The sequence below is a fragment of the Salmo salar genome, chromosome ssa25 (genome assembly GCF_905237065.1).
Source record: "Salmo salar chromosome ssa25, Ssal_v3.1, whole genome shotgun sequence".
Taxonomy (NCBI): Eukaryota; Metazoa; Chordata; class Actinopteri; order Salmoniformes; family Salmonidae; genus Salmo; species Salmo salar.
In genome coordinates this window covers 7,912,115-7,924,974 of record NC_059466.1, presented here as the reverse complement: position 1 = coordinate 7,924,974, position 12,860 = coordinate 7,912,115, and the positions used below count along the sequence as shown (strand labels likewise).

Here is a 12,860-nt window from a genome sequence, read left to right as displayed (position 1 = left end):
CACATTGAATGCACTATAAACAGTTCATTTGTCTCTGTGGTTTAATTTCTGAAGTGAATCCATGTTAAAATGGCTCATGTTACGGAAGTCTTCAACTTCAACAGATATTTTTACATGCAAGGATTTTGAACTACAATTTTTATCCAAGGTTTATAATACTCAGTCAGAGTATTGGAGCCACGTGATACACAAATGAGATGTCCTACTTGCAACAGTTAGGCAAATTATTTATTATCACTGTTTAACATGCTTTACCTTCTCCTCACTACTTGTTATTTTTAAATATTGAAAGGGTTTTATGTAAATTAGTTGGGTTTACAATTCTGACTTGGACATAATAGCTCCGCTGAATGATTTAATGTTATAATTTCACCTTCATCACAGTTATTCTGGCTAACTGACTATGATTTTGAATGCTGATTAATACTGCACTGGTGAATACACAAGGGATATGACGTGGTATGTGGAACAACTCAGGATGATGGAGGAACAGGTTGCTAAGGTGGATTACAAAAGGGCACAGCGTTTTGGAAGGAAAGTTCCCAACAAACCGAGACCTATTGTGGCCAGGTTGACCTATTATAAAATGAGTGCTGGAAAGAGGAAGGGAACTGAAGGAACAACGTTCTCTATCAATGAGAAATATTCTGGCGAGATCATGGATAGGATGCGCTTACTATAGCCTATACTTAAACACCACAGGGCACAGGGCCAGAAAGTGTGCCTGGTGTTGGACAAGATGTACATTAACAAACAACCCTTCAGGGACTCCAAGATCACGACCTGGTTGTGAGTAACCATGCCATGCTGAGCCAGTAATTCCCAATTAGGCATACACAACATTACATACTACTTTTTCTCTATCTCTCTCTCTCACCCTTTGCGCTCCCTTTGTGCTCTTGTGGGCTGTTCCCACCCTTTATCTCTCTAAATCAATACAGTTTGGTAAACTGTGGATATGTGAAACTATAATCGTCCACGAGTGACAATTATTATTATTATTATTATTATTACTATTATTACTACATTTTTTGTCTGGATGAAAATGCACTTAAATGATATAGGACTGAATGCCACTTCAGTAAGGGCGCTGAAACGATCGTCGTCGGGTGATGAGGAAGCGGACCAAAACGCAGCTGGGAGCGAACACATGTTTATTCTTTACACTGAAATAAACACGTACACAAAACCAAGACAAGGCCGATACGTTAACTTGCTCAAACACAAAGTGGCAACACCCCACAAACAGCGTGGGGGAAAAAGGAACTTAAATGTGATCCCAATCAGAGACAACTAGCGACAGCTGTCTCTGATTGGGAATCGACAGAACCCAACATAGAAATAAACCACATAGAGCTAACACAAGGCTATAACGCAAACATAGAAAACAAACCAAGGAAAAACACCCAACATGACACACCCTGACCCAAAATACCCGAGTTCACCTGGTCAGGGCGTGACAGGCGCTATCAGCAGGGCAAATCAGTAGGCTGGCTATTGATGCGGATGACAATACAGCAAATATAGTCAGTCTATTGATATACAGTTGAAGTCGGAAGTTTACATACACTTAGGTTGGAGTGATTAAAACTCGTTTTTCAACCACTCCACAAATTTCTTGTTAACAAACTATAGTTTTGGCAAGTCGGTAGGACATCTACTTTGTGCATGACACAAGTAATTTTCCCAACAATTGTTTACAGAAAGACTATTTCACTTATAATTCACTGTATCACAATTCCAGTGGGACAGAAGTTTACATACACTAAGTTGAAAATTCCAGAAAATTATGTCATGGCTTTAGACACTTCTGATTGGCTAATTGACATAATTTCAGTCAATTGGAGGTGTACCTGTGGATGTATTTCAAGGCCTACCTTCAAATTTAGTGCCTCTTTGCTTGACATCATGGGAAAATCAAAAGAAATCAGTCAAGACCTCAGAAAAAAATTGTAGACCTCCAAAGGTCTGGTTCATCCTTGGGAGCAATTTCCAAATGCCCGAAGATACCACGTTCATCTGTACAACCATAGTACGCAAGTATAAACACCATGGGACCATGCAGCCATCATACCGCTCAGGAAGAAGATGTGTTCTGTCTCCTAGAGATGAACGTACTTTCGTGCGTAAAAGTGCAAATCAATCCCAGAACAACAGCATAGGACCCTGTGAAGATGCTGGAGGAAACAGGTACAAAATGATCTACAGTTGAAGTCGGAAGTTTACATATACCTTAGCCAAATACATTTAAACTGTCACAGATTATGTCATGGTGTTGTAGAGAGGACCAAAATGCAGCAGAGTTGTGGATACTCATTTTCTTTTAATTAAAAAAAAGGAGTAAGGCATCCACTGGAAAAACAATACACTAAATGATACTCACGACAGGAACAGTCTCACAGGCATACAAAAACGCAGTGCAAGAACAACTACCCACAAAACCAAGTGACAAACATACTCCGACATATATGACTCCCAATCAGGAACAACGATCCCCAGCTGTTCCTGATCAGGAGTCACAAGACCAACACAGAACATTCACACACACACAAGACTGCCACGTCCTGACCCCAAAACTACTACAACAGCTCCATCTGCTGCTCAGGACGTGACAGTACCCCCCCTCAAGGTGCAGACCCCGGAATGCACCTAACAACAGAAAACACCAACAAACAAAATCCCCAACAAAACCCATAAACAATAACCCCTAAACAATAAGGGAGGGAAGGGAGGGTGGCTGCCGTCACCGACGGCACTGTGCTACACCCTCCCTCCCCAACCCACCTATCCTGGAGGTGGCTCAGGTGCAGGACGTGGACCTCGCTCCACCTTCGGCGTCGCCCACTTTGGTGGCGCCGATAGCTGCGCCGGGCAGACGGGCCACTCGGGCTGACCCTGGCAGACAGACCACTCTGGCTGGGTCGGAAGACATGCGGGCCACTCGGGTTGGGCCGGCGGACAGGCGGGCCACTCGGGCTGGGCCGGAGGACAGGCGGGCCACTCGGGCTGCGCCGGAGGACCGGAGGGCCACTCGGGCTGGGCCGGAGGACAGGAGGGCCACTCGGGCTGGGCCGGAGGACAGGAGGGCCACTCGGGCTGGGCCGGAGGACCGGAGGGCCACTCGGGCTGGGCCGGAGGACAGGAGGGCCACTCGGGCTGGGCCGGAGGACAGGAGGCCCACTCTGGCAGCTCCGGGCAGTCGGGCCACTCTGGCAGCTCCGGGCAGTCGGGCCACTCTGGCATCTCCGGGCAGACGGGCCACTCTGGCATCTCCGGGCAGACGGGCCACTCTGGCGGCTCCTGACTAGCGGGCGGCTCTGGCGGCTCCTGACTAGCGGGCGCCTCTGGCAACTTCTGACTAGCGGGCGGCTCTGGCGACTTACGACTGGCGGGCGGCTCTGGCGACTTACGACTGGCGGGCGGCTCTGGTGACTTACGACTGGCGGGCGGCTCTGGCGACTTACGACTGGCGGGCGGCTCTGGCGACTTACGACTGGCGGGCGGCTCTGGCGACTTCACGACTGGCGGGCGGCTCTGGCGACTTACGACTGGCGGGCGGCTCTGGCGACTTACGACTGGCGGGCGGCTCTGGCGACTTACGACTGGCGGGCGGCTCTGGCGACTTACGACTGGCGGGCGGCTCTGGTGACTTACGACTGGCGGGCAGCTCTGGTGACTTACGACTGGCGGGCAGCTCTGGTGACTCTTTACTGGCGGGCAGCTCTGGTGACTCTTGACTGGCGGGCAGCTCTGGTGACTGTTGACTGGCGAGGCTGGGCTGACGCACGAGACTCCTGATGCGTGGGGCTGGTACTGGACGTGCCAGCCTGGAGACGCGCACCTCCATGCTAGTACGTCTAGCGGGAAACACCGGACCGAAAGGGCGCACTGGCGGTCTTGAGTGCAGGGTTGGCATCACCCCTTCCGGCTCGATGCTCACCTTGCCCTGGCACCTGCGGGGCGCTGGTACCGGGCAGACTGGGCTGTGCATCCGTATAGGCGAGATGGTGCGTACCTCAGCGTAACATGGCGCCCTCCACCTCATACGCACCTCCCTGTAGTCACGGGTAGCTGGCTTACGGCTCTTCCTTGGCCTGGCCAAACTACATTTTGTTCTCCTGTGGCTTCCTCCTCTTCTGCTGCTTGGTCCTTTGGTGGTGGGTAGTTCTGTCACAGATTATGTCGTGGTATTGTAGAGAGGACCAAAATGCAGCAGAGTTGTGGATTCTCATTTTCTTTTAATTAAAAAAAAGGAGTAAGGCATCCACTGGAAAAACAATACACTAAATGATACTCACGACAGGAACAGTCTCACAGGCATACAAAAACGCAGTGCAAGAACAACTACCCACAAAACCAAGTGACAAACATACTCCTACATATATGACTCCCAATCAGGAACAACGATCCCCAGCTGTTCCTGATCAGGAGTCACAAGACCAACACAGAACATTCACACACACAAGACTGCCACGTCCTGACCCCAAAACTACTACAACAGCTCCATCTGCTGGTCAGGACGTGACATAAACTCAGTTTTTCACAATTCCTGACATTTAATCCTAGTAAAAATTCCCTGTCTTATGTCAGTTAGGATCACCACTTTATTTTAAGAATGTGAAATGTCAGTATAATACTAGAGAGAAGGATTTGTTTCAGCTTTTATTTCTTTCATCACATTCCCAGTGGGTCAAACATTTTGGGTAGCCTTCCACAAGCTTCCCTCAATAAGTTGGGTGAATTTTGGCCCATTCCTCCTGATAGAGCTGGTGTAACTGAGTCAGGTTTGTAGGCCTCCTTGCTCGCACACACTTTTTCAGTTCTGCCCACATATTTTCTGTAGGATTGAGGTCAAGGTTTTGTGATGGCCACTCCAATACCTTGACTTTGTTGTCCTTAAGCCGTTTTCCCACAACTTTGGAAGTATGCTTGGGGTCATTGTCCATTTGGAAGACCCATTTGCGACCAAGCTTTAACTCCCTGACTGATGTCTTGAGATGTTGCTTCAATATATCCACATAATTTTTCTACCTCATGATGCAATCTATTTTGTGAAGTGCACCAGTCCCTCCTGCAGCAAAGCACCCCCACAACATGATGCTGCCACCCCGTGCTTCACGGTAGGAATGGTGTTCTTCGGCTTGCAAGCCTCCCCCTTTTTCCTCTAACCATAACGATGGTCATTATGGCCAAACAGTTCTATTTTTGTTTTAATCAGACCAGAGGATATTTCTCCAAAAAGTACGATCTTTGTCCCCATTGTAACGGGCGTCGTATAGAGGGGACCAAGGCGCGGCGTGTTGAGTGCTCATAATTATTCTTTAATGAAAAACGAAACACTTTACAAAGAAACAAAACGACAGCAAACAGTTCCGTCAGGCAACATACAACTAAACAGAGAACAACTACCCACAAAACACCATATAAAAAAAAACAACTTAAATATGATCTCCAATTAGAGACAACGCGAACCAGCTGCCTCTAATTGGAGATCTTCCCAAAACTCCAACATAGAAATAGAAAAACAAGAACTAAACATAGAAACAAAAAACGTAGAATGCCCACCCATATCACACCCTGACCTAACTAAACAGAGAAAAAACAGCTCTCTTAGGTCAGAGGGTGACAGTACCCCCCCAAAGGTGCGGACTCCCGGCCGCAAACCTGAACCTATAGGGGAGGGTCCGGGTGAGCATCTGTACTTGGCGGCGGCTCTGGTTCGGGGCGTAGCACCCCCACCGCCCGCTAATCCCCCCGCTTCTGTGTGTCCGGAGGAACCAGACCGTGGATCATCGCCGGAAGCTTTGGACAGCCAACTGCCGCTGAACACTCTAGGCTAAAGGCCACCACTGAAGACTCTGGGCTTCAGACCGCCGCTGAAGACTCTGGGCTTCAGACCGCCGCTGAAGACTCTGGGCTTCAGACCGCCACTGAATACTCTGGGCTGCAGACCGCCGCTGAAGACTCTGGGCTTCAGACTGCCGCTGAAGACTCTGGGCTTCAGACCGCCGCTGAATACTCTGGGCTGCAGACCGCCGCTGAACACTCTGGGCTGCAGACCGCCGCTGAACACTCTGGGCTGCAGACTGCCGTTGAATACTCTGGGCTGCAGACCGCCGCTGAAGATTCTGGACTGCAGAGCGTCGCTGGAGGCTTCGGACTGGGGAGCGTCGCTGGAGGCTCCGGACTGGGGAGCGTCGCTGGAGGCTCCGGACTGGGGAGCGTCGCTGGAGGCTCCGGACTGGGGAGCGTCGCTGGAGGCTCCGTACTGGTGAACGTCGCTGGAGGCTCTGGACTGAGGAGCGTCACTGGAGGCTCTGGACTGAGGAGGATCTCCGGAGGCTCCGGACTGGGAAGCGTCGCTATAGGTTCCGGACTAGGGACCGCTGCTGCAGGCTCCATGCCATGGATCATCTCAACAGGTTCCGCGCCACGGATCATCACTGGAGGCTTCGTACCATGGATCATCTCTACAGACTCCGGGCCATGGATCATTCCGACAGGCTTCTTGCCATGGATTATCTCTACAGGCTCCGGACCATGGATTACCTCTGGAGGCTTCATGCCATGGAACATCCCTACAGGCTCCTGGCCATGGATCATCACTACAGGCTTCATGCTAGGGATCATCTCTACATGCTTCGGACCATAGATTATCACTGGAGGCTTATCTCGTGGAGCTGGAACAGGTCTCACCGGACTGGAGAGACGCACTGAGGACCGGGTGCGCAGAGCAGGCACCGGACGTACTGGGCTATGGAGGCGCACTGGAGGGAGAGTGCGAGGAGCAGGCACCGGACGTACTGGGCTATGGAGGCGCACTGGAGGGAGAGTGCGAGGAGCAGGCACAGGACATACTGTGCTATGGAGGCGCACTGGAGGGAAAGTGCGAGGAGCAGGCACAGGACGTACTGGGCTATGGAGGCGCACTGGAGGGAGAGTGCGAGGAGCAGCCACAGGACGTACTGGGCTATGGAGGCGTACTGGAGGGAAAGTGCGAGAGGCAGGCACATGCTCACCACAATAAGCACGAGGAGTTGGCTCAGGTCTAACCCCTGGCCCCGCCAAACTACCCGTGTGCCCCCCCCCCAATTTGTTTGGGGGCTGCCTCTCGTTCTTCCCCGGTAGGCTACGAAAGCTGTCCATTACCTGGCCCCAAGTTCAGTTTCTCCTTTCAATCCAATCCTCATTAGACCAGGTATCCATCTCTGCCTGGGCACGCCACTTGATCCAATCGTGGTGGGTAGTTCTGTAACGGGCGTTGTATAGAGGGGACCAAGGCGCGGCGTGTTGAGTGCTCATAATTATTCTTTAATGAAAAACGAAACACTTTACAAAGAAACAAAACGACAGCAAACAGTTCCGTCAGGCAACATACAACTGAACAGAGAACATCTACCCACAAAACACCACTGAATTTTATTTTTATTTTTTAAATATGATCTCCAATTAGAGACAACGCGAACCAGCTGCCTCAAATTGGAGATCATCCCAAAACTCCAACATAGAAATAGAAAAACAAGAACTAAACATAGAAACAAAAAACATAGAATGCCCACCCATATCACACCCTGACCTAACTAAACAGAGAAAAAACAGCTCTCTTAGGTCAGAGCGTGACACCCATGTGCAGTTGCAAACCGTAATCTGGATTTTTATGGCGGTTTTGGAGCAGTGGCTTCTTCCTTGCTGAGTGGCCTTTCAGGTTATATTGATATAGGCCTCGTTTTACTGTGGATATAGATACTTTTTATACCTGTTTCCTCCAGTATCTTCACAAGGTCCTTTGCTGGTGTTCTGGGATTGATTTGCACTTTTCGCACAAAAGTATGTTTATCTCTAGGAGACAGAACGTGTCTCCTTCCTGAGCGGTATGATGGCTGCGTGGTCCCATGGTGTTTATACTTACGTACTATTGTTGGTACCGATGAACGTGGTACCTTCAGGCGTTTGGAAATTGCTCCCAAGGATGAACCAGACTTGTGGAGGTCTACAATTTTCTTTCTGAGGTCTTGGCAGATTTCTTTAACTTTACCATGATGTCAGGCAAAGAGGCACTGAGGTTAAAGGTAGGCCTTGAAATACATCCACAGGTACACCTCCAATTGACTGAAATTATGTCAATTAGCCTATCAGAAGCTTTTAAATCCATGACATCATTTTCTGGAATTTTCCAAGCTGTTTAAAGGCACAGTCAACTTAGTGTATGTAAACTTCTGACCCACTGGAATTGTGATATAGTGAATTATAAGTGAAATAATCTGTCTGTAAACAATTGTTGGAAAAATTACTTGTGTCATGCACAAAGTAGATGTCCTAACCGACTATCCAAAACTATAGTTTGTTAACAAGACATTTCTAGAGTGGTTGAAAAACGAGTTTAATGACTCCAACCTAACTGTATGTAAACTTCAGACTTCAACTGTATATCCATACTAAATTGAGTCCTATGTCGACATAACCTGAAAGGCCGCTCAGCAAGGAAGAAGCCACTGCTCCAAAACCACCATAAAAATGCCAGACTACGGTTTGCAACTGCACATGGGGACAAAAATCGTACTTTTTGGAGAAATGTCCTCTGGTCTGATGAAACAAAAATAGAACTGTTTGGCCATAGTGACCATCGTTATGTTTTGAGGAAAAATGGGGAGGCTTGCAAGCCGAAGAACACCACCCAACTGTGAAGCACGGGGGTGGCAGCATCATGTTGTGGGGGTGCTTCGCTGCAGGAGGGACTGGTGCACTTCACAAAATAGACGTCATCATGAGAAAGGAAAATTATGTGGATATATTGAAGCAACATCTCAAGACTTTAGTCAGGAAGTTAAAGCTTGGTCACAAATGGGTCTTCCAAATGGACAATGACCCCAAGCATACTTCCAAAGTTGTGACAAAATGGCTTAAGGACAACAAAGTCAAGGTATTGGAGTGGCCATCACAAAGCCTTGACCTCAATCCTATAGAAAATGTGTGGGCTGAAATGAAAAAGCGTGTGCGAGCAAGAGGCCTACAAACCTGACTCAGTTACACCAGTTCTGTCAGAAGGAATGGGCCAACATTCATCCAACTTATTGTGGGAAGCTTGTGGAAGGCTACCCGAAACATTTGACCCAAGTTAAACAATGTAAAGGCATTGCTACCAAATACTAATTGAGTGTATGTAAACTTCTGAAACACTGGGAATGTGATGAAATAAATAAAAGCTGAAATAAATCATTCTCTCTACTATTATTCTGACATTTCACATTCTTAAAATAAAGTGGTGATCCTACCTGACCTAAGACAGGGAATTGTTACTAGGATTAAATGTCAGACATTGTGAAAAACTGAGTTTAAATCTATTTCGCTAAGGTGTATGTAAACTTCCGACTTCAACTGAATGGGGCCAGTCAGGTATTTGGCCTATGTTGTGTAATGAAAGAGAATTGTATTTTTAGTTGTGATATTGTGTTACAAGTTATTGATTATGCTACTGCTATAAGCGGTAGCTTATTTCTTCAACTCACAGCAGATGTGTATCGAATGAATAGGCAAATGGGACACTGATGGATTGGAAGTAGAGTCCTTATGTAAGGGCAAATATAAGTGCACTTCAGCTCACCCACGTTTTCAGTAGGCCTTCATGAAGAAATGACAGGCTAGGACCTATATGAACAACAACAGAAATACGCAGATCTACTGTTTTTGATGCACATCGGCCTTGGGCCCTTTTTCTCTTCTTTTTCTGTCCAATTCGTCTCTTCCATTTAGGTGGTCATGTGTAAAGCCCAATGTAGGATAGATAGATTATGGACAATCAGGCTTATACATTGTGCATAATGAGTTGAAAATATAGCCCATTACAGCTGCAGCCATGTGATAAAATGAATTATTGTCAGTAATTGTCACTATGGTATTCAGTCGCACCGCACTCGGCCGACAGCTTAGGGTACATTTTTTGAAATACAAGTTACTCCTGTAAACCAGTAATGGTATGAGGCAGCCAATATGATGGTTGATTGTTTTCTTCTAGACTATTGTTAGTACATGTAATATATACTTAACAAAAATATAAACGCAACAAGTAAAGTGTTGGCCCCATGTTTCATGAGCTGAAATAAAACATCCCAGAAATGTTCCATACGCACAACTGGCTCTAAGCAGATTGGAAAGAGGAGTGGCTCTAACCAGAATAGAAAGAGGAGTGGGAGGTCCCGGTGCACAACTGAGCGAGAGGACAAGTAGTAACCAAAAAAGTGTTAAACAAATCAAAATCTATTTTATATCTTCAGAGCAGCCAACCCTTTGCCTTGTTGACAGCTTTGCACAGTCTTGGCATTCTCTCAACCAGCCTCATGAGGTAGTCACCTAGGATGCATTTCAAATAACAGGTGTGCCTTGTTAAAAGTTCATTTGTGGAATTTCTTTCCTTCTTGATGCATTCGAGCCAATCAGTTGTGTTGTGACAAGGTAGGGGTGGTATACAGAAGATAGCCCTATTTGGTAAAAGATTAAGTCCATACTATGGCAAAAACAGCTCAAATGAGCAAAGAAAAAGTACAGTCCCATCATTACCTTAAGACAAGAAGGTCAGTCAATACTGAAAATTTCAAGAACTTTATTGCAGTCGCAATAATCATCAAGCGCTATGATGAAACTGGCTCTCATGAGGACTGCCACAGGAAAGGAAGACCCAGAGTTACCTCTGCTGCAGAGGATAAGTTCATTAGAGTTCGCACCCTCAGAAATTGAAGCCCAAATAAATGCTTCACAGAGTTCAAGTAACAGATACATCTTAACATCAACTGTTTAGAGGAGACTGCGTGAATCAGGCCTTCATGGTCGAATTGCTGCAAAGAAACCACTACTAAAGGACACCAATAATAAGAAGAGACTTGCTTGGCCCAAGAAACATGAGCAATGGACATTAGACTGCTGGAAATCGGTCCTTTGGTCTGATGAGTCCAAATTTGAGATTTTGGTTCTAACCGCCATGTCTTTGTGAAACGCAGAGTAGGTGAATGGAGGATCTCCGAATGTGTGGTTCCCAACATGAAGCTTGGAGGAGGAGGTGTGATGGTGTGGGGATGCTTTGCGTGTGACACTGTCTGTGATTTATTTAGAATTCAAGTTACACTTAGCCAGCATGCCTACCACAGTATTCTGCAGTGATACGTCATCCCATCTGGGTTGCGCTTAGTGGAACTATAATTTGTTTTTCAACAGTACAATGACCCAACACACCTCCAGGCTGTGTAAGGGGTATTTGACCAAGAAGGAGAGTGATGGAGTGCTGCAGGCCTCCAAATTCACCCGACCTCAACCCCATTGAGATGGTTTGGGATGAGTCGCACCGCAGAGTAATGGAAAAGCAGCCAACAAGTGCTCAGCATATGTGGGAACTCCTTCACGACTGTTGAAAAAGCATTGCAGGTGAAGCTGGTTGATTGAATGCCAAGAGTGTCCAAAGCTGTCATGAAGGCAAAGGGTTGCTACTTTGAAAAATCTAAAATATAACATACCTGATTCCATATGTGTTATTTCATTGTTTTTATGTCTTCACTATTGTTCTACAATGTAGAAAATAGTCAAAACAAAGAAAAACCCTTGAATGAGTAGGTGTGTCCAAACTTTTAACTGGTACTGTATATGTAACAAAAAAACAGTAACAACAAAAATGTAAAAACTAAGTTACTTTTGTCCTCTAAAGAAGGGGGGTGCACTGCAGGCATTTTGCCTGTCATCAGAACCATTGACTAAACATGGGCTAATTCAAGCTGTGCTAATCCAAGATCTGTGAAGCTAGCAAACTATAGAAGTTTAGCAGGCTATCTAGCAGCTGAGGTGGATAGATTGAGGTCAGACCCACAGGGTCAAAATTTGTTGAATCATTGTTGTTTAAGTTGAATGAACGTGGAAAACTGACTGGATTTTCTAAAAGTAATCAACATAAGGGAATTTATTCACCCAATTGTTTACCTATATTCAATGACCCAATTTTCCACCCAATTGTTTACCTATATTCAATGACAGGGTGACATTTTTGGTTGAATTCATGTTAGTTGACATCTCAACCAATGTAACTCAAAACTAGACGTTGAACTGATGTCTTTGCTTTGTGGGGAAAGTCCTTCATGTTCATTTGAATGCATTCAGGTCTTTTTCAAATTCACAGAATGAATCTCCAACCATTTATGTATTATGTTTGTACATGTTACAGATAGAAGGCACCTTGCGGAAAGATCTCAACACAATCGTCAAGACCAAACAACCAAAACACATAAAACGCACTATTCTTGGCTAGATTGGCCTACTATATGCTTCTCACAGAGTAGAAGGGTTTAAGTCAAGTAAGTTCATATCATATGTGGCTTACCGTCTTCCTTCACTAGTACCTCCTTCTGACACATGTCTTGCACGTTGACAGTGCAGTTGACGATGAACTCGGGTGTGGAGCAGTCATTGTGAGTGACCTCTTCACACTGATAACACTGGATCTGCAGTGCCAGCCCTGCAACATACGTGAAAAACACAGGTTTCCATTGCAAATCTGTTCCTAATTCACTTACCTGTATTAATATTTTTTTTTTTTAAGAACTCAAAATCCATTACAATACAATACAAAAGTATAAAGTGAGACATTAGTATACCCATAGACAACGAAATATACTGTGCAAAGAACACATACAGTAAGGCATGGTATGGTAAAACTATGGAACAGTTCACAAATATCTGTGCAGACATGTCCAAATTATATAACTAACTCATGTGGATCTCAGCCTTATGTGTCACTACCTCTGCAACTATAGTCCAATCCTGCACTTTGGCACATTTCACCTTTTTTCTTCTGAAAATATTTTGATATCGGCTAATATGACAAG

At 46.1% G+C, this 12,860-nt stretch overlaps 1 protein-coding gene across 1 annotated transcript in view; it reads right to left on the bottom strand.

The window, feature by feature from the left end:
- Positions 1–12,860, bottom strand: part of LOC106586087 (ly6/PLAUR domain-containing protein 1-like) — a 50,668-nt gene that overhangs the window by 27,160 nt on the left and 10,648 nt on the right. The window contains exon 2 of the mRNA XM_014172948.2: positions 12,356–12,490. Coding sequence (XP_014028423.1) covers positions 12,356–12,490 — 135 coding nt within the window. The remainder of the gene's footprint in view (positions 1–12,355; positions 12,491–12,860) is intronic.